Raw genomic sequence first — 27,459 nt, 5'->3', positions numbered from 1 at the left:
CTGACAAGAGCAAGGCTGGTTGGCTGGGCCCTGGGTCTGATCTAAGGTGCCTCTTCTCATGTTTTATCCTCAGGCTGGGATCATTACAGAGGCAAAGCTGAAGGATCTGACACCCCCTATGCCTGTGATGTTCATCAAGGCCATTCCTGCAGATAAGCAGGACTGCCGCAGTGTCTATTCCTGTCCTGTGTACAAGACTAGTCAGCGGGGACCCACCTACGTGTGGACTTTCAACCTGAAGACTAAGGAAAACCCATCCAAGTGGGTTCTGGCTGGAGTAGCCTTGCTTCTCCAGATTTAGCATCCTGCAGAGCCACCGAGAAAATAAAAAAGCTGGGCTTGGAGGCTGCCCAGAGGGACAGGTGGATGAAGGGTCACCACAGACACTTAGAACGGTAAGAAACCATGAGCACTCACAATTCTGTAGAATTCCTCTAGGGAACTTGGAGAGGTGTGCCTAAGGTGAGGCTGAGCTGAAGGAATGTGGGCCCAGGTTTCTTAATAAAATGATTTACTCTTCAACTGTGTCTGGCCCAGGATTTGAGAGCTGCTGAATCATAAATGATCATGTAGAGACCAAGAGAAACAAACCACAAGGGCCCTGACCTTGTTACACAACACTATCCTAGGTGCTCTTCTTCCAGGCTACCCCACGCAGTCCTTGGACCAGTGGTATTGGCATCACCCATGAACCAGAATCTCCATTTTAACAATCTCTCTGGAAAATCTGTATGCACATTATAGTTTGAGAAACACTACCCTGGAGCAGGGGTCACCAACATTTTTCCATAAAGAGCCAGTTAGTGAATACTTTTAGTGATTTACAGGCCACAATGCCTCTGTTTGAACTTTGCAACTTTGCCGTGGTAGACCAACAGTAACCATAAATGATGAGTAAATGAAGGGGTGTGACTGCATTCTAACAAATTTTATTTACAAAAACAAGCAATGGGCCATATTTTGCTGATCCCTGCTGTAGAGGATAAGGGATGTGTATACTGATATTTATCCTTCATTAATTCATGCATCCACTCAATACATTTTAATCTGACACCTACTATTTGTTGTGGATACAATGTGAACAAGCAAACAGGAAGTATCTCCATCATCCTTTCGATCATTTAAGAGGAAGCCAAGAAGAAATCTTTACTGTAAAGCCTTTTTTTTTTTTTTTTTTTGAGATGGAGTCTCGCTCTGTCACCCAGGGTGGAGTGCACTGGGGCAATCTCTGCTCACTGCAACCTCTACCTCCTGGGTTCAAGCGATTCTCCTGCCTCAGCCTCCCGACTAGCTGGGATTACAGGCGCCTGCCAACATGCCTGGCTAATTTTTATATTTTTGGTAGAGACAGGGTTCCACCATGTTGGTCAGGCTGATCTTGAACTCCTGACCTCAGGTGATGTGCCTGCCTCAGCCTCCCAAAGTGCTGGGATTACAGGCGTGAGCCACCGCGCCTGGCCCTTCTAAAGCTTTTTAATCTAAAAGTTTTCTAGATTTACCTCCGTGGAACAAATTTTCACTGGAAGTCCAATGGGTTTAACAGTTTTGATGAGTTTTAAAAAGCTCTATGAGGCAGCTTGTTTGGTAAGAAAAGTATGGGAGGACCCAGTATTCCTTCTGTGATTATTCCCTCCTAACCTTGCAGAAACTTAATTTTGTGATTACTGTTTTGAACAGTGGTTCTTAAACTTGAACAGGCATCAGAATGCCCTGGAGGGCTTGTTAAAACAAAGATTACTGGGACCCGCCCTTCAATATTTCTGATTCAGTAAGTTTAAACAAATTGCCAATGCTGCTGGTCTGGAGGCCAGTTTGAGAACTCGTGATTTAAAACCTCAAATCCCATCATCCTATAAATCTCTGCTATACAGAATATGGAATCCGATGCTAATTCCTCTATGATTTTCCTGCTTTCTTCCTTGCAGTTCCTGCACCCCCTAAGTGGGGCCTTCTCATCTTCATGATACAAGGGAGTTAATAAATTTTACTGCTGGAAGCCAGGACCTCCAGCTTGGGTGTTGTCCCTCCTCTCCCATCAACTAGTAATGCACTTGCAGTTTCCTGACTATAGGTTAATCTGTTTTCAGGCAGATAACTCTGTCCACATTAGCATCATCCTTCCTGAGCCTCACCCATAGTAGTATAATAACATCAGGCAGGCCGGGCGCGGCGGCTCATGCCTGTAATCCCAGCAATTTGGGAGGCTGAGGCAGGCGGATGACGAGGTCAGGAGATCAAGACCATCCTGGCCAACATGGTGAAACCCCGTCTCTACTAATACAAAAATTAGCTGAGTTTGGTGGTGCGTGCCTGTAATCCCAGCTACTCGGGAGGCTGAGGCAGGAGAATTGCTTGAACCAGGGAGTCGGAGGTTGCAGTGAGCCGACATCACGCCACTGCACCACTAAACTCCAGCCTGGCGACAAAGCAAGACTCTGTCTCACCAAAAAAAAAAAAAACAAAAAATCAGGCCTAAAGAAGGAGGTGGAAGATGGTGGGAGAGGGAAGTCTCACTGTCAGGCCTCTGAGCCCAAGCCAAGCCATCGCATCCCCTGTGACTTTCACCTATACGCCCAGATGGCCTGAAGTAACTGAAGAATCACAAAAGAAGTGAAAAGGCCCTGCCCCACCTTAACTGATGACATTCCACCATTGTGATTTGTTCCTGCCCCACCTTAACTGAGTGATTAACCCTGTGAATTTCCTTCTCCTGGCTCAGAAGCTCCCCCACTGAGCACCTTGTGACCCCCACCCCTGCCCACCAGAGAACAACCCCCTTTGACTGTAATTTTCCTTTACCTTCCCAAATCCTATAAAACGGCCCCACCCCTATCTCCCTTCGCTGACTCTCTTTTCGGACTCAGCCCACCTGCACCCAGGTGAAATAAACAGTCATGTTGCTCACACAAAGCCTGTTTGGTGGTCTCTTCACACGGACGCGCATGAAATTTGGTGCCATGACTCGGATCGGGGGACCTCCCTTGGGAGATCAATCCCCCGTCCTCCTGCTCTTTGCTCCGTGAGAAAGATCCACCTGCGACCTCAGGTCCTCAGACCGACCAGCCCAAGAAACATCTCACCAATTTCAAATCCGGTAAGCGGCCTCTTTTTACTCTCTTCTCCAACCTCCCTCACTATCCCTCAACCTCTTTCTCCTTTCAATCTTGGCGCCACACTTCAATCTCTCCCTTCTCTTAATTTCAATTCCTTTCATTTTCTGGTAGAGACAAAGGAGACACATTTTATCCGTGGACCCAAAACTCCGGCACCGGTCACGGACTGGGAAGGCAGCCTTCCCTTGGTGTTTAATCATTGCAGGGACACCTCTCTGATTATACACTCACATTTCAAGGGTGTCAGACCATGCAGGGACGCCTGCCTTGGTCCTTCACCCTTAGCGGCAAGTCCCGCTTTTCTGGGGAAGGGGCAAGTACCCCAACCCCTTCTCTCCTTGTCTCTACCCCTTCTCTGCTTTTCTGGGGAAAGGGGCAAGTACCCCAACCCCTTCTCTCATCTCTACCCCTTCTCTGCTTTTCTGGGGAAGGGGCAAGTACCCCTCAAGCCCTTCTCCTTCACCCTTAGCGGCAAGTACCGCTTTCCTGGGGCAGGGGCAAGTACCCCTCAACCCCTTCTCCTTCACCCTTAGCGGCAAGTCCCGCTTTCCTAGGGGGCAAGAACCCCCCAATCCCTTATTTCCACACCCCAACCTCTTATCTCCGTGCCCCAGTTCCTTATTTCCACGCCCCAACCTCTTATCTCTGTGCCCCAATCCCTTATTTCCGCGCCCCAACCTCTTATCTGCGCCCCAATCCCTTATCTCTGTGCCCCAATGCCTTATTTTCGCGCCCCGACCCCCCCTCCCGCTTTTCTGGAAGGTAAGAACCCCCGAACCCCTTCCCTCCGTGTCTCTACGCTCTCTTTTCTCTGGGCTTGCCTCCTTCACTATGGGCAAGCTTCCACCCTCCATTCCTCCTTCTTCTCCCTTAGCCTGTGTTCTTAAGAACTTAAAACCTCTTCACCTCTCACCTGACCTAAAATCTAAGCGTCTTATTTTCTTCTGCAATGCCGCTTGACCCCAATACAAACTCGACAGTAGTTCCAAATAGCCGGAAAACGGCACTTTCAATTTTTCCATCCTACAAGATCTAAATAATTCTTGTCGTAAAATGGGCAAATGGTCTGAGGTGCCTGACGTCCAGGCATTCGTTTACACATCAGTCCCTTCCTAGTCTCTGTGCCCAATGCAACTCGTCCCAAATCTCCCGCCTGTCCCCTCAGTCCCAACCCCAAGCGTCGCTGAGTCTTTCTAATCTTCCTTTTCTACAGACCCATCTGACCTCTCCCCTCCTCGCCAGGCCGAGCTAGGTCCCAATTCTTCCTCAGCCTCCGCTCCTCCACCCTATAATCTTTTTATCACCTCCCCTCCTCACACCTGGTCTGGCTTACAGTTTCGTTCCGTGACTAGCCCTCCCCCACCTGCCCAGCAATTTACTCTTAAAAAGGTGGCTGGAGCTAAAGGCATAGTCAAGGTTAATGCTCCTTTTTCTTTATCCCAAATCAGATAGCGTTTAGGCTCTTTTTCATCAAATATAAAATCCCAGTTCATGGCTCGTTTGGCAGCAACCTGAGACGCTTTACAGCCCTAGACCCTAAAAGGTCAAAAGGCCATCTTATTCTCAATATACATTTTATTACCCAATCTGCTCCCGACATTAACTCCAGAAATTGGAATCTGGCCCTCAAACCCCACACCAGGACTTAATTAACCTCACCTTCAAGGTGTGCAATAACAGAAAAAAGTTGCAATTCCTTGCCTCCACTGTGAGACAAACCCCAGCCACATCTCCAGCACACAAGAACTTCCAAACGCCTGAACCGCAGCAGCCAGGCGTTCCTCCAGAAGCTCCTCCCCCAGGAGCCTGCTACACGTCCCAGAAATCTGGCCACCAGGCCAAGGAATGCCTGTAGCCCAGGATTCCTCCTAAGCCGTGTCCCATCTGTACGGGACCCCACTGGAAATCGGACTGTTCAACTCACCTGGCAGACACTCCCAGAGCCCCTGGAACTCTGACCCAAGGCTCTCTGACTGACTCCTTCTTGGCTTACCGGCTGAAGACTGACGCTGCCTGATCGCCTCGGAAGCCTCGTAGACCATCACGGACGCTGAGCTTTAGGTAATTCTCACAGTGGAAGGTAAGTCCGTCCCCTTCTTAATCAATATGGAGGCTACCCACTCCACATTACCTTCTTTTCAAGGGCCTGTTTCCCTTGCCTCCATAACTGTTGTGGGTATTGACAGCCAGGTTTCTAAACTTCTTAAAACTCCCCAATTCTGGTGCCAACTTAGACAACACTCTTTTATGCACTCTTTTTTAGTTATCCCCACCTGCCCAGTTCCCTTCTTAGGCTGAGACACTTTAAATTATCTGCTTCCCTGACTATTCCTGGACTACAGCCACATCTCATTGCCGCCCTTCTTCCCAATCCAAAGCCTCCTTTGCGTCCTCCTCTTGTATCCCCCCACCTTAACCCACAAGTATAAGATACCTCTACTCCCTCCTTGGTGACCGATCATGCACCCCTTACCATCTCATTAAAACCTAATCACCCTTACCCCGCTCAATGCCAATATCCCATCCCACAGCATGCTTTGAAAGGATTAAAGCCTGTTATCACTCACCTGCTACTGCATGGCCTTTTAAAGCCTATAAACTCTCCTTACAATTCCCCCATTTTACCTGTCCTAAAACCAGACAAGCCTTACAAGTTAGTTCAGGATCTATGCCTTATCAACCAAATTGTTTTGCCTATCCACCCTATGATGCCAAACCCATATACTCGCCTATCCTCAATACCTCCCTCCACAATTCATTATTCTGTTCTGGATCTCAAACGTGCTTTCTTTACTACTCCTTTGCACCTGTCATCCCAGCCTCTCTTCGCTTTCACTTGGACTGACCCTGACACTCATCAGACTCAGCAAATTACCTGGGCCTGTACTGCCGCAAGGCTTCACAGACAGCCCCCATTACTTCGGTCAAGCCCAGATTTCATCCTCATCTGTTACCTATCTCGGCATAATTCTTGTAAAAACACACAAGCTCTCCCTGCTGATCGTGTCCGTTTAATCTCCCAAACCTCAATCCCTTACAAAACAACAAATTCTTTCCTTCCTAGGCATGGTTAATGCAGTCAGAATTCTTACACAAGAGCCAGGACCGCACCCTGTAGCCTTTCTGTCCAAACAACTTGACCTTACTGTTTTAGCCTAGCCTTCATGTCTGCGTGCAGCGGCTGCCGCTGCTTTAATACTTTTAGAGGCCTTTCCTACAAGGTCTGAGAAGGCCACTGCAGTCATTTCTTCCCTTCTGTCAGGCATAATTCCTCAGTTTAGCCTTCCCACCTCTATACAGTCTGATAACAGACCAGCCTTTATTAGTCAAATCAGCCAAGCATTTTTTCAGGCTCTTAGTATTCAGTGACAGACTAATGGTCTATTAAAAACACACCTCACCAAGCTCAGCCACCAACTTAAAAAGGACTGGACAATACTTTTACCACTTTCCCTTCTCAGAAGTCAGACCTGTCCTCAGAATGCTACAAGGTACAGCCCATTTAAGCTCCTGTATAGACGCTCCTTTTTATTAGGCCCCAGCCTCATTCCAGACACCAGACCAACTTCGACTGTGCCCCCAAATAACTTGTCATCCTTACTATCTTCTGTCTAGTCATACTCCTATTCACCATTCTCAACTACTCATACATGCCCTGCTCTTGTTTACACTGCCGGTTTACACTGTTTCTCCAAGCCATCACAGCTGGTATCTCCTCGTCCTATCCCCAAACTGCCACTCTTAACTCTTGAAGTAAATAATCTTTGCTGGCAGGACTATGCTGACCCTCCATAGGCACTCTCTAATTAGATGTCCTGGGTCCTCCCAATTCTTAGTCCTTTTATACATGTTTTTCTCCTTCTCTTATTCCACTTAGTTTTTCAATTCATACAAAACCGTATCCAGGCCATCACCAATCATTCTATACGACAAATGTTTCTTCTAACAACCCCACAATATCACCCCTTACCACAAGATCTCCCTTCAGCTTAATCTCTCCCACTCTAGGTTCCCACACCGCCCCTAATCCCGCTTGAAGCAGCCCTGAGAAACATCACCCATTCTCTCTCCATACCACCCCCCAAAAATTTTTGCCGCCCCAACACTTCAACACTATTTTGTTTTATTTTTCTTATTAATAGAAGAAGGCAGGAATGTCAGGCCTCTGAGCCCAAGCCGAGCCATCGCATCCCCTGTGATTTGCACCTATACGCCCAGATGGCCTGAAGTAACTGAAGAATCACAAAAGAAGTGAAAAGGCCCTGCCCCGCCTTAACTGACGACATTCCACCATTGTGATTTGTTCCTGCCCCACCTTAACTGAGTGATTAACCCTGTGAATTTCCTTCTCCTGGCTCAGAAGCTCCCCCACTGAGCACCCTGTGACCCCCGCCCCTGCCCACCAGAGAACAACCCCCTTTGACTGTAATTTTCCATTACCTTCCCAAATCCTATAAAACGGCCGCACCCCTATCTCCCTTCGCTGACTCTCTTTTCGGACTCAGCCCACCTGCACCCAGGTGAAATAAACAACCATGTTGCTCACACAAAGCCTGTTTGGTGGTCTCTTCACATGGACGCGCATGAAACTCACTATACAGGCAGGACACTTTGAGGCCTGTAACTTGTGGAGACAAGTACGATTGTACAGTTTAGATACATGTGTTAATAAACCACTAGACAGTATTATAAACTAGATCAATGCTATCAATTTCTTCCCAATAAACACTCACAGACAAAATTAGACTATAACAGAGGTAATTTTAAAGCATAGAGCACACTTTGGCAAAAATGACAGCCCATGTGGGATGCCAGGAGAAAGGGGCAGCTTGAGGCAAGAGATCAAGTGGAACAGTGGCTCAGAAAGAGGACACCAAAAACAAACGTACCTGAGATAAAGGTGTTGCCAGCACTGGCCAAGCTCCGATCGTCTGAACATTAGCCTAGGACTTTCCTATTACTGTTCTGCTACATTATGAACTTGAGGTTTATAGGGGCTGACTTTGGAGTTCAACTGCCTAGGGTCTTCTATGAAATAATGTGCTTTGAAATACAGTCAAACACACAGTGAACAAACAAATAAGATGATAGAAAGTGACTCTGCTAAGTTTATTTCAAACAAGGGACACTTGAAGTTAGTTTTTCACCCCTATGACAAAGAACACATGTGAGCTCACAGGCCCTCTATGCTTCTCCCCTTCTGGAACAGAAGACCTGCTCTAGAACCCATTTTAAGGGGCTGATCTGAGGTTCTTCCCATAAGCAGTGATTTACAGCTAATCCCATTAAATGCTTCCCGGAAAGCACTTCTAAAACCGGATCTCCAATTTAGACTTTTTCCCCAATGGGTCCAAAGGAAGGATGAGTGGAAACATGAAGACTATTCTTTCTCCTGAGGCAGAATCAAGAATTTAAGCCATTGTGCAATCCAATCCAAGATATCCTCCAAGTCCAAAGTCATGTCCAGATTCTCTCCTCTCCAATCCAAGAAAAAAGGAGATTAACAGGGGTATCCTCTTAGACACAATTCCTCTTGATGGAGCTGAGTATTTTTGTGACTGGGCTGGGAGATAGAAATGGGGAAAGAGAGTTTGGTTACTGGCTATTGAAAGGGCTTCTTTCCTAAGTGGGATCTTTGATGTTTGTCAAGGCTCGAGCTCCAGCTGAAACTTTTCCCACAGTGCGAACATTTATAAGGTTTCTCTCCGGTGTGAACCCTCTGATGTCTATTAAAGTTTGATCTCTGAATGAAACTTTTCTCACAGATAGGACATTTATAGGGTTTCTCTCCCGTGTGGATTTTCTCGTGGTGGCGCAATCCTGAGAAGTCACTAAAGCCTTTCCCACAGTAATCACATTTACAGGGCTTCTCTCCCGTGTGAGTTCTCTGATGCTTCACAAAGTCTGAACTCCGCAGAAAGGCTTTTTTGCAGATGGTGCACTGAAAGTATGTCTCTCCGGTGTGAGTTCTTTGGTGAAAAACAAGCTGAGAATTCCTATAAAAGGTCTTCCCACACTCCCTGCAGGTGGGGAGCTTCTGGGCCATGGGGGCTCTTGGCTGCCCCTTCTGGGAGGTCTCTCTCTTCTCCTCAAGCCACATGGTGGACATTTCTCCTGAATGAGGATTAGGCAAATGCTGACCTAGTTGTTTCTCAGAAATCCTTTCTTGAGGAGAGAGCTGTTCCCCTGTTCCCTCATCCTGAATGTTTTGCAGAGCCTCAGGGAGATTCTCTCCTTCTCCAAAGCATCCTGGCTCATCCTCAGTGAAGAAGCCCCTCAAGGAAGCCTGAGAAGGAACCTCTCCTGAAGCTTGACAGGAAGCATGCAGGAGCTCCTGGTCCCTGTGATTCTCCAAATTTAGGTTCTCCTTGTCATTCTCTTGTCTATCTCCTAAAAGAAGAAAGAAGATTTGAAATGGTTCAAGTGCTATGCCCTGTTTTCTAACTCACATGTCAAAGAGAGGGTCATCATAAAACATTCATTTTCTTTTTTTTTTTTTTTTTTTAGGGCATTAGTAAGTGAGGAAGAAAACTACCATACGGCCCAAATGTTCAAACTCACTTCCCCTGTCCTGGGTTCAAGGCTAAATGGTTCAGCTCTGGAGCTGAGGATTTTTAAACAACACAGGAGTACTCATAAAGTGATCACTCTGTAAATAAAGCCACATGTATTTCTTAAGGACCAGGAAAAAAACAAGTATATTATAGGCAACTACTGCTTTTAAAGTGATTTTTATCTGATTATATATAAAAGATAAATATGGTAACTAAAAAAAAAACTGAAGAGAGAGAAATATATACAGAAGAAAACCAAATCCGCCTCAATCTTACTACCCAGAGATAACAACTATGAGCATACATTTCCTTTCAGTCTTTTTAATTTAACCTATATGTATGCAGGTATATGCTATTTTCTGACATAATTTGTGTCATATTGTACATATAGTTCTATATCCAGCTATGGAGCATTTAATTGTGAATGGTGGCATTAATCAATGTAATATAGAGTCTCCCTCTCCCATTCATAAGACGCCCAAAATCTGTGAAATGCACGTGTCATTTTACCAGAGCTGCAATGCAGCGGGGCTTTACTATAAAAGTGAATCCCTTGAATCTAGTATTTACATGCCCTTTATTAAATCACACTAGCAACTGGAAGTTTGTTTTTCTCATCGTAACTTGGGTTTTTGGTTATAGTACTTAATGATGCAAATAGAAAATTTTTATTTTGGTGGTAGGATTTTCAACTTTTATAAATTATTTTAACTATATAGATCTAAAGATGCCATTTACCTTTCTCTTTCACATATTAGTGTCTTTTCAATTGTCTGCCAGGGATCTAGACATCTTCTAGAGAGCTAGATCTGAACTTGTTAAGTCAAAAAGCCTTAGAATGTCCCTGAATCTAAAAATAAAATAAAATAAAATAAAATAAAAGCCTTAGAATATGTGCCTCTCAAATGGCAAAGGTACTTTCTCTTGTTTTTAAAAAAGCCTTTATAAATATCATTTTAAAGAACTGAGTAATGGCCCATCAAGAAGATGTCATAATAAACATATAATTTGTTCCCCTACCATGGAAATCTAATTTGCTTATTGTGTTTTTGCTACCATAAATAATGCTGTGATCAGCAGTTTTCTTCATAAGTTTTTGCCCACATTTCTCATGAATATCTCAAAGGAATTTCTCAAAGTAGAATTACTGTGTCAGTGGGCATAAATATTAAGGCTCTTGACACCTACTGGCAACCCAACTTCCAGAACAACTCTGCCATCCTCTCATATGTGAAATTGGGCAGAGGGGGAAGTGGGTATTCAATACTTAAATATTGAATATTTTTAAACATATGCCATTTAGATGGATGAAAAGTGGTTTTTCATTGTTTTAAATTTTAATTCTTAAGTTATGAAAGGATGAATCTTTATCACATTTATGAGCTATTTTTCATACTCGAAGACTGCTGCCCATATTTTACTGGGAAAGCACATTTTTCTTATCAACTTTCTTTAACTCTTTCTATATCAACAAAAATAATCATTTATCTGTCATGTTCATGAAAACTTTTTTTTGAGATGGAGTTTCGCTCTGTCACCCAGGCTGGAGTGCAATGGCGTGATCTTGGCTCACTGCAACCTCTGCCTCCCAGGTTCAAGCGATTCTCCTGCCTCAGCCTCCCAAGTAGCTGGGATTACAGGTGCCCGCCACTATGCCCGGCTAATTTTTGTAGTGTAGTTAGATGGGGTTTCACCATGTTAGCCAGGCTGGTCTCGAACTCCTGACCTCAAATGATCCCCCCACCTCAGCCTCCCAAAGTGCTGGGATTATAGGTGTGAGCCACCGCACCGGCCTGATCATGCTAAATTCTTATACAGACCAGCATCTCTTTTCTAGGCTCCCTTTTCTGTTCTATTGATCTGTGCATCTATTTTTATATCAGAATCACACTATTTTAATGATTTTTTACCTTTATAATACAACAGACTTAATATTTTCAGATCTAACATTCATGAAACATTCTTCTTTCAAAACATTTTTTAAAAACTATTCTTGCATGTTATATTCTTCCAGATAACTACTTTAAAAACTTTAATCCTTTGGATTTTTATTAGCAGGGTAAGTATATGGCTTTTTGAGACTGCCCCCTGCTGACCTGTTTTAACTAGGAGCTGTTCTTCCATATGGTCAACTATAACAGCATATTCACTCTCTATATTGACTTTTGCCCCTGATCTGAGTCCAGATCTGGTAAACTGGCAAACTGTTGTATTTTTCAAACCAGGCCATTCCCATTTGGTTACTGTGACTTCCACAATTATTCTAGGTCTCCTCCCCGGACAGCCCGACTCCTGCACTGACTTCCTGCAGACTTCTCTCCTCCAAGTGTTCCCTTCCTACCTGTCCTACACGTTGCTGCCGGATTCATCTTCCTAAACCTCTTTCCACATATCCTCTTTTTTTTTTTTTTGAGACAGAGTTTCATTCTTGTTGCCCAGGCTGGAGTGCAATGGCGTGGTCTCGGCTCACTGCAACCTCCGCCTCCCAGGTTCAAGCGATTCTCCTGCCTCAGCCTCCCAAGTAGCTGGGATTACAGGTGCTCACACCATGCCCGGTTTTTTGGGTTTTTTGCATTTTTTGTAGAGACAAGAACCTATAATAGCTTTTTTTTTTTTTTGCCTATCAAGGCAGGATGACCCTTGTAGACTCCTCACGTCTGGTTAAAGGCAGTATCTAATGGGACCATGTCAGCAGAGGTGGGATGAAGGAAAAACAAACAAACAAAAAACGAGTCGGAATATAGTGAGCTATATATCACAAATAAGGTCAGACTACTAGGAGCTATATGGGAAATCTCTGTAGCTTCCATTCAATTCTACTATGAACCCAAAACTCGTCTTAAAAATAAATCCTGTCCAAAAAAAAATCCTACTGCAACAACCTCCAAAGCAATATTTTCAACCTTTTCTGACTGCAACCCACTATAAGTTCTATGGACTAAACTGTGATCCCCCAAATTCATATGTTGAACCCTAGCCCCCAGTATGATGGTATTTGGAGATGGGGCCTGGGGCCTTTGGGAGGGATCAGGTCTAGATGAGGTTCTAAGGTTGGAGTCCTCATGATGGGATTAGTTTCCCGTCTCCTCCTCTCCCTCTCTCACCTCCCCCTCTCCCAGTCTCTCCCTTCCTCTCCGCCTCTCCTCTCCCCAACCCCCCTCTCTGCTATGTGAAGACACAGCAAGAAAAGCGAGGTCAGCAAACCATACTGGCACCCTGATCTTGGACTTCCCAACCTCCAGAAATGTGAGAAATAAATGTTTGTTGTTTAAGCAACTTAGTCTATGGTATTTTGTTATAGCAGCCCAAGCTAAGGCAGTAATCAATATATTAATATTGAAACACAGTACATGCACACATATTTTAAACAAATATCTCCTGAAACACTACCCACCCCTACATCTGATGTTTCCTCTTCAATCTTATTGTGTTTTTTTTTAACGCTGGTTGTAACTCTATCAAATGATTTCACAACTCACTAACTGGTTATGCAATGCAGTTTGAAAAATTCTGTTCCAGAAGAAATCCTTGTGAAACGGCCTGATAAATACGTTGTGTAAAATTAAAATCAAATATCTCAGCTAATGATTGCTTTCTCTGTGGTATATTAGCAAAAGAAAATAATTAATTAGATGCCACTGGGGAGAAAGAATGGCTTGCCCTACAATTCCCATCCTTGGTCCTCTTCTTCCTCTAAGGTTCTGGGATTTACTGTATATATAAAAGTGTGTGTGTGTGTGTGTGTGTGTGTGTGTAGGTTTCGCAATTAGTTTTTACGTAACTTCAATGTTTCAGAAAAAGTGTAGAAAGCAAAGAATGACTATTTTACAAGATAACAAGTTAAGATTTCTTCTTCCCTAGTCTTAAATAAATTATTTATATGAAGTATTTGTTGATGCTGCTGTTTTAAGAAATGTTAGGTGCATAGGGATTAGATAAAACATTTTTTTCTGTTTGTTTTATGTCTAGATACTCTAGCTTCTTGCTAGGAAGGGTAATAATGGCTGCTACATAATCCTTTGCAATGAAATTCTACTCTATTTGTATTGGTCTTAATTTGTGTGAATCTTAATTCTTTCAGAGAAAGAAAGCTAAAGTAACAGACAAGATTAAAGGCAGCAGGTCTGATGTGTGGTCTTCCTTCCATAGTTAAATATGTGTCAACAGCCCTATAGCCAGAGATAAGTAGACTCAATCTCAATAGTTAAATCAAACCAATCAGATCATGGCTAGTTATAACCAACGTAATAGAATATTCTGCCTCCCCCGACCTCCTTCACCACCTCCCCAATCACCTCCAATTTAATGACAGGCAGTCAGAAATGATTCCAGACCAATGAAAGATTACTCACCTATGCAGGTGGGTCTTGGGATCTTCTCATTGACATGAAGGTATAGTCCTGCCAGCTCTTCCCCAAATTCTATTGAATTAGTCAGGTCAGATTTGGGATGGGAAATGCCTGCTATAGAGAGAAAGATGTATGGTGGGCCTGGATGAATAGGGAAGACTGGGAGCTCAAGCTGTGTCTTTCAAAGGAGCACCCTACGCATGAGGGAAAATATGAAGGCTCTGGACACTTGCAGAAACTCACCTTAGAACAGCGTGTGGAGCTTGTAAGACACCAGTACTCACAGGATGACCTTGACAGATGGTAAAGGCCATGAAAACAAGAGTCTAGGCAGGTGGACAGAAAGGTCTGTAGACTACCTGGCAGGCTGGTGTGAGAATCATGACGGGGATCCCACCAATGGTTGGTTGACAAGTGTGGTTTAGTAGAAAAGAGCATGGACTCAGAACCAGCCACAGCTGAGTTCCATCATCACTCAGCCCACTTATGAGCTATGTGGCAGTGGGTAAGTATTTGATCTGACACTCACTTTCATCAGGCTTAAAATGAGAATACCATCATCAATTTCATAGATTAAAGAAGTTACTCCGTGCAATGTACCCACAAACAGTTCCTGGCACACTGAATACTTTCAATACAAGGAAGTTCTTACTGTTAATTCTGCTAGCTCCAACTTGCCCCAGTTCCCAACTGTGTCCCTAACGATTTCCTTCACCTGGTGATTTTCAGTTCAGCAGATGTCTCTATAAGTGCATGGAAAATGCCTCACAGTTTTCCAGTCCTTCTACCTCCTTCCATCAGACTAACCCACACCCTCACCTCCTGAGACCATTTTCCCATAGGTCTCCAGCATGAGATCCCAGTATTGCTCCTTTTGAGTGGAATCCAGGTGTCTCCACTGTTCCTGGAAAAAAAAAAAAAAAAGCAATACAATACCATGACTCCAGTGAAGGTGTTTGAACCTGCCTTCCCTGCCTAAAGGAAAGCTGAGAAGACAGAAACGTGCCATAGGATCCTGGTCATCGCAAGACCTGAGAAATCCCAGCAGAGTGGTTCAAGGGACAAAGAGGCCAAAGGGAAAACAACAGTCCCTATATCAGTGTTTCTTTCCTTGGTGAGAAAACATCTAGGCTTTACATTCTGCACCTTTTCAGGTGAATTATTTAAAAGTGGAGAACGTATAGAGGGCAGGAGCCTTTTCCATACTATTTGTTTTTATTTGGGTTTTTTTTTTTTTTTAGATGGAATCTCACTCTGTCGCCCAGGCTGGAGTGCAGTGGAGCAATCTCTGCTCACTGCAACCTCCACCTCCCAGGTTCAAGCGATTCTCCTGCCTCAGCTTCCCGAGGAAGCTGGGACTATAGGCACATGCCACCATGCCTGGCTAATTTTTGTATTTTTAGTAGAGACGGGGTTTCACCATCAGGATGGTCTCGATCTCTTGACCTCGTGATCTGCCCGCCTTGGCCTCCTAAAGTGCTGGGATTACAGGTGTGAGCCACCTTGCCTGGCCGGTACTATTTGTTTTTTGTTTTTGTTTTTGTTTTTTAACTCAAGTGCTTGTACTAGAGGTCTTTGAGGAGGAAGAGTCTGATAGTCCCACTATTTAATTAAAATCAGGAAATTCAAAAAGCAAAGAAAGAAGTTAAAAAGCAATCTGTTGGAAAAGCAGGTGCAAATCAGTAAGATGTAGTTAAGAGTCAACTGCATTGTAAGCTTCACCCTGAAACAAAGATTGGTATATTCAGAGAAGAGAGAGATGTTATAGCCATACTTGAAATATCTTAAAGTTCTGCATTTAGAGTCTAACATTAAATTAGTTTTCTTCCCAGACAGTGGAAAACTGGTAGGTTCTCTGGAGCAAGGTGTCCCAATCTCCAAAAGAAGCCCTGCTTTTCCTATGAAACGACAGACTGGAGACTCAAAACTGGGAATACCATACAGCTAGGGTCTGCTTTCATGAATTCAAATTTCAGTCTTCCACCAAGAAGCTGACTATTAGAAACTCAGATTGTATAGCAGAGGGATTAGCAGCCCATTTTTTGGAGTCAGATGTACTGAGTTTTATGTCCCAACCTTGCCACTTTCTAGCTGTGCGACCTTGAGCAAGTTATTTAACCTTCCAGAGTTTCAGGCCTCATGTAATGATGGCACTGAACTCAAAAAAGTGTTGGGAGGTTTGAGATAAATAATGCAAGTGTCACCTGTTTTCATAGCACACTGTACTTCTTTTATTTATAGTATTTATCCATTTATTAAATATTTATGTGTATGTACAAATGTATGTGCACACATGTAAGTATTTGATTAACTGTTGCCTCTACTAGCAATGTAAGCTCCATGAGAAAAGGACTCTGTCATCCTCTCCATTGTATAATACCTTCCCAGTTCCCAAGACCCTGTCCAGGACAGAAGAGGCACTTGATATATGTTACCAGGGTGAAATAAAGCCCTTAGCAAACAGGTCCTCAGTAGATAATATATATTATTACCATCACATGCAGTCTCCCAGTCTCACCCCAAGGGTTTGCAGAGAGAATTAAGGGATTCTGCACACTTTCAGAAACCCCAAAGTGGATAGACATGAATAGCCAGGCTTCAGGGAATAGAAATGAGGAAAGGAACTACAAAGTCATCCTCCTACTGTACACAATATACTGTTTGGGGAAGGCACTCTCTGATATGATTTGGCTCTGTGTCCCCACCCAAATCTCATCTTGTAGCTCCCATAATTCCCATGTATTGTGAGAGGGACCTGGTGGGAGATAACTGAACCAAGTGGGCAGTTCTTTCCTGTGCTGTTCTCATCATAGTGAATAAGATAACATCCGATGGCTTTAAAAATGGGAGTTTGCCTGCACAAGCTCTCTCTTTGCCTGCCGCCATCCTCGAAGGATGTGACTTGCTCCTCCTTGCCTTCCACCATGATTGGGGGCCTCCCCAGCCATATGGAATTGTAAGTCCAATTAAACCTCTTTCTTTTGTAAACTGCCCATTCTCAGGTATGTCTTTATCAGCGGTGTGAAAACGGACTAATACACTCTCAGTCCTAAGTCAAGTCTGCCCCCTAGCACATCAAAGGGAAGTGGAAATGGCTCAAGGAGAAAAGAGATACCAAAAACTGTTCAATTAGCAGGTGCTAAGCCAAACACACAAACGAAAGAGGGTTTGGACTTTTTTGGGTGGGAAGGATAGGAAGCTGAAAAGCGACCTCAATATACTGAATTACACAGTCAACTATTAACTATAACCACATTTTTAATGTGAACTTTAATTTAAATTTTTTAATTTTTAAAGTATAAACAGCTAGCAGCTTATTCTGTTAATCTTCTGTGAATGCAGCTATTTTAACAACCTCCTGAAAATAATCACTTGAGCAAACATTGCTGAATACAGGAGTTCTCAGTCTTTGTGGTCAGAACACATGGACCCTGGCTTCAGTGCTAGCAGAGAAAAGGATGCACATGCCAAGCACAGTAATATCTGCCTGGCTGCCTGGCTTGCTGACACAGGATCTATTCCATGAACACCAGAACAGTAACTACCAAGAAGAGTACAAGGCAGAAAAGGATACAGCCACCAAAACCCCCAAGGGTCAAAATCAGCTCACTCAAAAACCAGAAAAGTTGCTTCAGGAGCACTAACAGGGTACCTCCAGCTTAAAAACACAAATTTACTCAAGAAACTGCCAAGAAGCTGGGTACTTCGAATAAAACCTCCTACTGAAGAGGCAAGACGCCAATGGCAGCCAGCTTGCCTCTTTCTCATATTTAGAAGAGACGGAAAAACCTAACTTTCTATCCTGAAAGACAGACACATGGGATTTGATGGGAAAATTCTATTTTTGTGTGGAACTGGCACCATCTTGTGGGTTTATAAGATATTACAACTGACTTGCACTTAGTTACACGCTGTTCCTTTCCTTTAAGTCTGAAAACAGGGGAAGGTGAGTAAATGCGCTGCTGGAGTCTATGTGAGGTTCCAACCGAGTCATGGTTTCCACTAATGAAATAACTACTGTGTACTGATAGTAATACCGTGTCATTATTCTGGCATTATTTATGAAGTTCCTCACTTATTTAAGAGATTAGAGGGAGTGATTAATTTAAAAATTCCTTTTACTTCCAAAGGATTCCATTAAATATCAAAGTCTTTCTGATGCAAATAATTGCTGTTAGTTTGGAGGGGATATTCAGATTGGGTAGGGACAACTTTTGTTCATTTGACTTAAATGGTTGCTAACTAGTTATCATCTGAAGGTAGGGAAATACAGACACACATATACATGTAAATACGGTTGTAAAAAACAAATTGGTGCTGATGAGCATTTTAAATCTTTTGACTTTAAGTTATCCAGAACAGGTGAGGATACTCTGTACCTACTACAGAAACAACAATAATCCTCCAAGCCTGGCTGACATATTCCACAGAACACCCAAATCTTTTTCACCAAGCAACATCTTGCTTAACAATTTGGTTTCTGGGCACCTTGAAAGCAGGCAGAAGGGTACCTTTGATTCACTAAAAAGATATTTCTCTTCCCTGCCACCTCCCCATCCACCTTCCCCCAGAGTAAACTATGAAATTGGTATTCTAGTTTTTATATATCTGAGCCTGGAGAGCTGAAGCTCAGACCCTGGTCTGAAACACAGCATTACCTACTGCCTTCTCTATTTTCATCTTCACGCTACAGCAGATTGCAAGGCAAGTCCCAAGAGGAGTTCCTTCAACGTTTTAAATGATGTTTTAATTAAGATGTATAGGTTCGTGAAAAAAAAATTTTTTACAAAATACAACTTTTCAAAATTGTTAACTAAATATCAACATAAATCTGTCCCAGAGACTTTTATGTACAGCAAAAATGAAGTATTAGGAATTGTTGAATTTACCTTCTGCCTGAAACAACTAAAAATGGGACAAAATGTATGAAACAATAGTTTTCAGACATTTCACATTACACAAGCAGAGCAGAACAAGATCCCTGAAAGTGGGAAAGCAAATTCAGTGAGCTCTAGTTATCCAAACTTACTGCCTAGACAGAGGATCCAGGCAGCAGCACAGGAAGGGAAACCCAGGCTGAGCCAGGCAGCCTCCCTGAGTTGAGCAGAAGGAGCTCAGAGTCTGGAAATGCCAAGATCCTTAGAGTTGACAGGGTAGAAAAACTGGAGAGAAGGAAACTTCACAAAGAGAAAGCTCCAGAGATCTACAGAGCGTCCCCGCAAAGTCTGGAAAATAACCACCCAAAAGAATCAGAGGGAACAATCCCCTGAGTTCACACAGTGCTGGAAACAGTTTGTATTTCCACCAGGCAGAGTGGAAAACCTGGTATATGAAGGGGCATCAGATTACTCAGAATACTCAGAAGGGAAGTGCCTTAGCATGGAAAAAATAGTACTCGACTAAATGTTTCTCTGGTGCCATGTAATAAACTGTGTCCAAATAACTGCACCCCATAGCAAAGTTCAAGAACATTTATAGTAATACAAAAATATACAGCACCCCACCAATGTGATACCCAATCAAAGATTACCAGGCACGGGCAACATAGTAAGACACACAAAAATTTAAAAATTAGCCAAGCAGGCCGGGCATGGTGGCTCCCGCCTGTAATCCCAGCACTCTGGGAGACCCAGCTGGGTGGATCACTTGAGGTCAGGAGTTTGAGACCAGCCTGGTCAACATGGTGAAACCCCATCTCTACTAAAAATACAAAAATTAATCAGGCGTGGTGGCACACGCCTGTAATCCCAGCTACTCAGGAGACTGAGGCAGGAGAATTGCTTGAACCAAGAAGTCGGAGGTTGTAGGGAGCTGAGATCGCGCCACTGCACTCCAGCCTAGGCAACACAGCAAGACCCTGTCTCAAAAAAAAAAAAAAAAAAAAATTAGCCAAGCATTGTGGCACATGCCTGTAGTTCTAGCTACTCAGGAGGCTGAGGCAGGAGTATGGTTTGAGCCCGGGAGGTCAAGGCTGCAGTGAGCTATGACTGCATAACTGCACTCTAGCCTGGGAGACAAAGTGAAACCCTGTCTCAAAACAAACGAAAAAGACAAAGATTACCAGGCATACAAAGAAGCGGGAAAATACATCTCATAATGAGAATAATCATTGATCAAAACTGACCCAGAACTAATGCAGGTAGTAATCAGTAGATAAGGATATTAATACAAATACAACTATATTCCATATGTTCAAGAAGCTAGAGAAAAAATTGAACACATTAAGTATAGACATGAAAGATACAATAAAGCCCCAAATCAAACTTCTGGAGGTGAAAAATTCATCTAAAATGAAAAATATACTGGAAGAGATTAACAGCAGATTAGATGCTGTGAGATGAAAAGACTAATGAACTTAAAGACATCAAAATAGAAACTGTCCTAAATGAAACACCAAGACTTCAAAAACAGAATGAAAAATATACTGGATGAGATTAACAGCAGATCAGATACTATAAAAGAAAAGATTAATGAACTTCAAGACATACAGAAATTGTCCAAAATAAAAGACCAAGACTTCAATAACAGAATGAAAAATATACTGGATGAGATTAACAGCAGATCAGATACTATAAAAGAAAAGATTAATGAACTTCAAGACATACAGAAATTGTCCAAAATAAAACACCAAGACTTCAAAAACAGAAAAACAATCAGTAAGCTGTGGGACAACTTGAAGAGCTCTGATACATGTATATACATTATCATTATACACATTCCACAGGTATTATTTCCCAAGTCCTTAAAGGAGAGGAGAAATAAGCGAGACAGAAAAAAAAATGCTTTAGAAATAATGGCCAAAAAGTTTCCAAGTTTAGTGAAAACCATACACCCACAGAGCTAGGAAACTCAATAAATCCCAATTACATGAAATGTGAAAATGACTCCAAGGCACATCAAAATCAAATTGTTTTAAAAAATGAGAATACACTGAAATAAGCAAATATATATATATATGTATATATATACACATTATATGCATAAGAACAAAGATAAGAGTACATTTGGCATGATTCTATTTTTACAAAACTCTAGAAAAAGTAAACTAACATATGGTGACAGAGAGCAGATCAGAAGTTTCCTCAGGATGGAGAATGGGGTGAAGAGAGGCAGGAGGATGAGATTATAAAAGGTAAAAAGTTTCCTTTTCATCGCTTTTGTACGTCAGCTCACCTGAGGTGCTGCTGGGAGCAGTGAGGCTCCGAGGTCCTGGTCTCTGATCAGCCTTTCCTCCAGTCGGGCAGGCTGGGAGGCAGCCAGGGCTGAAGTGAGGAGAGGAAGTTTTCAGAATCTGGATGTCTTCCTTAACCACTCCCCAGAGGGCGCAGATAACAATCTTCACAAATCAGAACAATACCTGTACTGCCATCTATATTTCAAGACTTGTGTTTATCTCCCTGACACACTCCAATCCCCTCCAACATTCCAGTCTCACCCATATGTTCTCCCACCTCCTTCCTCAGAGCCAAAATCCAAATGGTCTGGCCCAGTCATAAAGCAGTTTAAAACACAGACTTTGACTCTCCATACAAGAGCAGTTTATTTAGGTCTAACCTGTTTGCAAACCTCTCAGGGATACGCCAATCTGAGCAGCATACTATTTCAACTCACTTAGGCCTACTAATCACAATCCCAAAATCTCTCCAAGAGAACACCACACAGCACCATCCTCACCTAGTTCTGCTTCTGTGTCAGATTCCTCTTTCACGATGTGGCTCAGAAGCTCCCCAGGCCCTGAGGATGAATTCTCAAGTCCCAACTCCTGAGGCACCACTTCAAGATGGGGCTCCACTTCCCCCACTTGGCAGCTTGGAGATTCCATCTTCTCTGATAAGATGTCCTGTCCTAGAACCTGGATACTGATCTAGAGACCATATATTAATTAGTAATTACTGAAGAATCCAGAGTAAGGATCTCTAAAAGACACAAAGCTTACTCTCTACAACAGATCATAAGACAATTTCTAAGGATGTGGAGAAAGAGAAAACCAGCTTTTATTTCTAGTCCAGCAGGAACCAGGGAAAGAAACGTCCCAAAAGACACCAAAAGCTGAGGCCCGAATCACGCGTGGGAGACCTTCAAGACATGCCACTAACGTGCTTCTACTGGATATGCGCCACCAATGAAAACTCAGGCATCTTTTAAATAACTTCTCAAACATTCTAGTCTAAAGGTGGAATGCGCTGGGAGACTTTACCCTCAATCCTCAATAGCTAAAGAGTGTCGAGAGTCAGAGAGTGTTAGAATTAGGTGAGGTATGGGGGAATCCAGCTGTGGTATAATAAGAAATACACATTTAGTCTTTGTCCCCAGTTCCCATTCCCGCAGAGCTCCTAAAACCCTGGTAATTTCCTGAGTGACAGAGGTGAAAGAAGAGGCTTTGTTATTCATAAGGAGCCCTTCTCAACCACACCTGAGTTTATGCTAGGCTCCTAGATAGCTTCACGATGGGGGCTGGTTGCCAGAGGAACCAACCTTGAGATTAAAAGGTTGGAACTTTCAGTATCTCCACCCAGCTTCTGAGGAGGGGAGGGCAGCTGGAGATACTCAATCACCAATGGCAAATGACTGTATCAAGTGTGCCAAAGCAGTGAAGCCTCCATAAAAATCCCTAAACCATGAGGTTCAGGAAGCTTCCAGGTTGGTGACCTCATGGAGGTACTGGTAACGTAGCATGCCAGGAGAAGCATGGAAGCTCCACGCTCTTTCCCCCACACCTTGCTCTATGCAGCTCTTCTCTCTGGCTGTTAATGAGTTGTATCCTTTAGAGTAAGTCAGTAACAGGAAGTAAAATCCTTCCCTGAGTTCTGTAAGTCATTCTAACTAATTATCAAACTTGAAGAGAAGATTGTGGGAACCTCCGAATTTATAGCCAATTTGTCAGAAGTACAGGTGGCCCCTGGCACTTGTGACTGGCATCTGAGATCAGGAGCAGTCTTGGATTGAGCCCTGAACCTCCAGAGTTAGCTTCAGAACTGAATTGCTGGACACTGTACTGGTGTTAGAGAATCACAGAATTGGCCATTGGTGTGAAAAGCCCCACCCATTTGGTGTCATAAGTGGTATCAGAAAAAAGACAACACACCTGATGGGACCAGAGAGGAGCCCTGTGTTTCACTCGCAGATCATAATACCCTCTGCTTACCCATTGCCACAGTCTCTGGGGGTCCCCCTTCAAGCTTTCCACAAGGGTCACTGCCTCTTCTCCACTTCCTGGACACTGTTTCCGCACCCACATCTGGATCTCCCCAGGCAGGATGGTCAGAAACTGCTCCAACATGAGGATCTCTAGGATCTGCTCTTTGGTGTGAACCTCTGGCTGTAGCCACTGGAAACAGAGCTTCCGAAGTTGCTTCAAGGTCTCATGAGGCCCAGACATCACCTGGTAACGGAACTGCCTGAAAAGCTGGCGTGCGGTCTCAGGGCTGGAGAGTTCCTCTTGAAGGGCAGCATCTGATTCTGAGAACTGGGAGTCCTCGGCCTTCGCCAGTGATGGCAGCAGGCCTAGGGCCTGCCCCAAGTCAACGGGCATTGTCCAGCCTGGCAAGTCCTTTTAAGTAAAGTGCTTCTGTAGTGGAATTGTCTCCGGCAAGAACTAGGTCTTCACCAGGACACTAAAAAGGGAATGAGATTGAGTGCTACACAGAGGAAGGGGACACATTTTCAGAAAGAACAAATTCACATGCCCTACCTGAGAAGCCATGGGGTCAACTATGGAGCTTCTGAAATTGCTCAATGGATACACGATTCTATTTTGAAAGATTATAAACTTGAAGCCACAAAGCAAACTACTGATACTGTATCTAAACAGCCACCATTTCCCTGCCCATTTTATAATGTTCTTTCTTGGTCTTCAAATGTCCAGACAAAATGAAGAATAAAATGCACCATACGAAACATTTTCACTATAGGTTTCCAGGTAAACGGCTCCTCTACAAAACACTTCTACATCTTCATCTATCTATCTGCATACTAAAAAATAAAGCTGGAAAAAGATATTAATGCCCTAGGAATAAAAGCTAATGCCTACATGCTTCTGTAATAAATAGGAGGTTAAAGAGAACAAATTAAGTCTTCCAAAAGGTACCAAAAGTACTTCCAAAAGTATACCAAAAAGGTGTAATGAAACTTCCAAGAGAGGTCTTTTGAGTGCCATATTAAAATAGGTCTATTTGAGAATTTATGAAAAAAACAAGTATCATACCTGACACTTTCAACCTTGGGGTTAAAGAGGGTGAGAAGGCTGGGCATGGTGGCTCACGCCTGTAATCCCAGCACTTTGGGAGGCCGGCGGGTGGATCACGTGGTCAGGAGATCGAAACCATCCTGGTTAACACGGTGAAACCCTGTCTCTACTAAAAAAAAATACAAAAAATCAGCCAGGCATGGTGGCGGGCGCCTGTAGTCCCAGCTACTCAGGAGGCTGAGGCAGAAGAATGGGGTGAACCCAGGAGGTGGAGCTTGCAGTGAGCCAAGATCGCGCCACTGCACTCCAGCCTGGGGGACAGAGAGAGACTCCGTCTCACAAAAAAAAAAAAAAAAGAGGGTTGAGAAGACTAACTACCTTGAAAATACTCCTATGGTGTAGATATAAATAATCACTATTTTATGTGAATGGTATCAAATTTTAGAAGATCACAACAAAGACAGTAGAAAGAGAAATATTAAATCGCAAATAATATTTTTCTAAAAAGGATCATCCACTATTTCTAGTTAACTTTCTTGCAAGTAATCATAATATAGGATTACTGGGTAAATCCTTAAATGTTATGAAGAATTTGGTGGTCATCATTTCTCCCTAAGACTAATCACGGCAATTTTTAAAAAAAGATACCCCATCACTTGAGGATCTGGCTTAATCAGAGATCAGTACAATACTCTAGCTTTTTGTAGCTGCTTATTTCTTAAGGTGTAGGAAACAATGTCTTCATCCTTACCGTTTCACCAAAATAATTTATCCGACATTGGAAAATCATTTAAAAACTAAAAAAGAAAAACAAATTTTTTTCAAGGGCCCGAGAAAGGAAAAAGCGAAGTCAAAAGAATTACAGTTGACCACTGAATAATGCAGGAGATAGGGGCGCCAACCCCCCACACAGTAGAAAATCCATATATAACTTCTGATTCCCCAAAAGCTTAGCAGTCTATTGACTGATGCCTTAAATAGTTGATTAACATACATTTTGCATGTTACTGTATTTTTGTGATAAAGTAAGTTAGACAAAATATTATTAAGAAAATTATAAGGAAGAGGCCAGGCCAGGTGGCTCACGCCTGTAATCCCAGCACTTTGGGAGGCTAAGGTGGCTAGATCACAAGGTCAGGAGATCGAGACCATCCTGGCTAACACGGTGAAACCCCTTCTCTACTAAAAATACAAAAAATTAGCCAGGCGTGGTGGCGGGCGCCTGTGATCCCAGCTACTCTGGAGGCTGAGGCAGGAGAATGGCATGAACCTGGGAGGCAGAGCTTGCAGTGAGCTGAGATCGTGCCACTGCACTCCAGCCTGGGCGACAGAGCGAGACTCCGTCTCAAAAAAAAAGAAAGAGAAAATTATAAGGAAGAGAAACTACATTTACTATTCACTAAGTGGAAGTGAATCACCATAAAGATGGTCACCTTCATCATCTTCACACTGAGTAGCCTGAAGAGGACAAGGAACAGGAGAAGGAGAAGGAAGGGTTGGTCTTGCAGGAGTCACAGAGGCAGACGAAAATCCTTGTATAAATGGACCCTTGCAACCGTAATCCAATACCAAATGTTTTGTATGTGGTCCTCATTAAATTTATTTTTTGCTTAAAAAGAAACCCAGGTCTGAGCGCAGTGGCTCACGCCTGTAATCCTAGCATTCTGGGCGTCCAAGGCAGGGGGATCATTTGAGGTCAGGAGTTCAAGACCAGCCTGTCCAACATGGCAAAACCCCGTCTCTACTAAAAATACAAAAATTAACCGGGCGTGGTGGTGCATGCCTGTAATCCCAGCTACCAGGGAGGCTGAGTGAGGCAGGAGAATTGCTTGAACCCAAGGGGGCAGAGGTTGCAGTGAGCTGAGATCACACTACTGCAAGAAAAAAAAAAAGAAACCCAGGCCAGGCGCGGTGGGTCACGCCTGCAATCCCAGCACTTTGGAAGCCCTAGGCGGGAGGACCACCTGTGGTCAAGAGTTTGAGACCAGCCTGGCCAACACAGTAAAACCCCATCTCTACTAAAAATACAAAAATTAGCCGGGCATGGTGGTGCGCACCTGTAATCCCAGCAACTCAGGAGGCTGAGGCAGGAGAACAGCCTGAACCTGGGAGGCGGAAGTTGCAGTGAGTCAAGATCGTACCACTGCACTCCAGCCTGGGCGACAGAAGGAGACTCCATCTCAAAAAAGAAAAAAAAAAAAGAGTCAGTAAAGTCAAAAAATCTGAACACTATCAACCGACTTGCTCTAATTGACATTTTCAGAACACTAGACCCAAGAACTGCAGAGTATACATTCATTACAAGTGCAAAGAGTATTCATCAAAACAGACTATATGCATAATTTTCAAATGACTGATATCTTAAAATTAGCTCTAAAAATATTACGCAAAGTGGTATTGCTAAAAAGCCATTAAAGCAATACCAAAAAACACTCAAAAACCCAATATCTGATAGAAAAGGAACACAAGAGAAACAAAACCAGAAAGGTCAAATGGAAAACTTTAGAGCTTCCTGGGTTCAAATATATTCTCTGATCATAGTGCAATTAAAGTAGAAATCAATAACAATAACTAGAAAATCCCAATTTATGGAAATTACTAAATAATGCTCTTAACCCATAGTCAAAGAAAAAAATCACAAAGGAAATTAAAATATGTTTTCATACTGAGTGACAATGACAGCATTATCAAACCACCTGGAAAGCAGCTTTAGCTCAGAGGTAAACCTACAGTTTCAAATAACATCTTAAAAAACGAATAAATATATTTTAAAAAATACCTTGCTTTGTAAATCCAACCTATTTGGCTCAAGAGTTTCAAATAACAAGCGGCAAGATTTTAGATAGCAAGATACCGACCTGTAAACTTACTGCAATTTATCTGTTTCCTAAATTAAGATAGCAGTTTAGATAATATTTAAGAGAAATGACATTTTGGAAAAACTACAGATTTTATAAAATACTTAAATCTTTTGTTAGTAATATTATACTCCCAGGTAGTGTGTAAGAAAAATGTCTCGATTATTCAAAATTAAATTACTTTATATAGTATTAAAAATTTAATAGAGAGTTTATATTCCGATAACCTCATGAGGAACTGCCCCCATTAGTTATGAAAAAAAAATAAGGTTGTCTGTTATACCTGTTATTAAACCTTTAACAAATAGAATGAATTTTTAAAAGTGCATTCTAGGTGTAATATACACACGTGGTTACATACATGGTTACATATATAAGTAACCATTTGTTAAGCACCTA

At 42.9% G+C, this 27,459-nt stretch overlaps 2 protein-coding genes across 17 annotated transcripts in view; one reads left to right on the top strand and one right to left on the bottom strand.

Moving 5' to 3' along the window:
* The window catches only part of DNAH9 (dynein axonemal heavy chain 9), a 380,960-nt gene extending 372,893 nt beyond the window's left edge, over nt 1–8,067 (top strand). For both annotated transcript variants that reach the window (XM_003818106.6, XM_055101114.2), the window contains one exon: nt 74–8,067. In XM_003818106.6, coding sequence (XP_003818154.4) covers nt 74–301 — 228 coding nt within the window. In that variant the 3' untranslated portion in view covers nt 302–8,067. The remainder of the gene's footprint in view (nt 1–73) is intronic.
* A 136-nt stretch (nt 8,068–8,203) lies between these two features.
* Nucleotides 8,204–27,459, bottom strand: part of ZNF18 (zinc finger protein 18) — a 53,154-nt gene continuing 33,898 nt past the window's right edge. For 4 of the 15 annotated variants that reach the window (XM_063598734.1, XM_063598733.1, XM_008971360.4 and 1 more), the window contains 6 exons: nt 23,162–23,630; nt 21,691–21,880; nt 21,190–21,278; nt 14,836–14,920; nt 14,020–14,130; nt 8,204–9,503 (listed from right to left, as the gene is read on the bottom strand). In XM_063598734.1, the coding sequence (XP_063454804.1) occupies nt 8,716–9,503; nt 14,020–14,130; nt 14,836–14,920; nt 21,190–21,278; nt 21,691–21,880; nt 23,162–23,548 (1,650 nt within the window). In that variant the 5' untranslated portion in view covers nt 23,549–23,630 and the 3' untranslated portion in view covers nt 8,204–8,715. Of the gene's footprint in view, nt 9,504–14,019; nt 14,131–14,835; nt 14,921–21,189; nt 21,279–21,690; nt 21,881–23,161; nt 23,631–24,220; nt 27,452–27,459 lie in introns of those variants that run through there. The other 11 variants (XM_063598732.1, XM_055101117.2, XM_008971361.4 and 8 more) reach the window with 6 other exon arrangements.

Source organism: Pan paniscus, chromosome 19 (assembly GCF_029289425.2).
Source record: "Pan paniscus chromosome 19, NHGRI_mPanPan1-v2.0_pri, whole genome shotgun sequence".
Taxonomy (NCBI): domain Eukaryota; kingdom Metazoa; phylum Chordata; class Mammalia; order Primates; family Hominidae; genus Pan; species Pan paniscus.
Note: the sequence above shows the minus strand (reverse complement) of the source record. Positions and strands in the feature narration are given on the sequence as shown.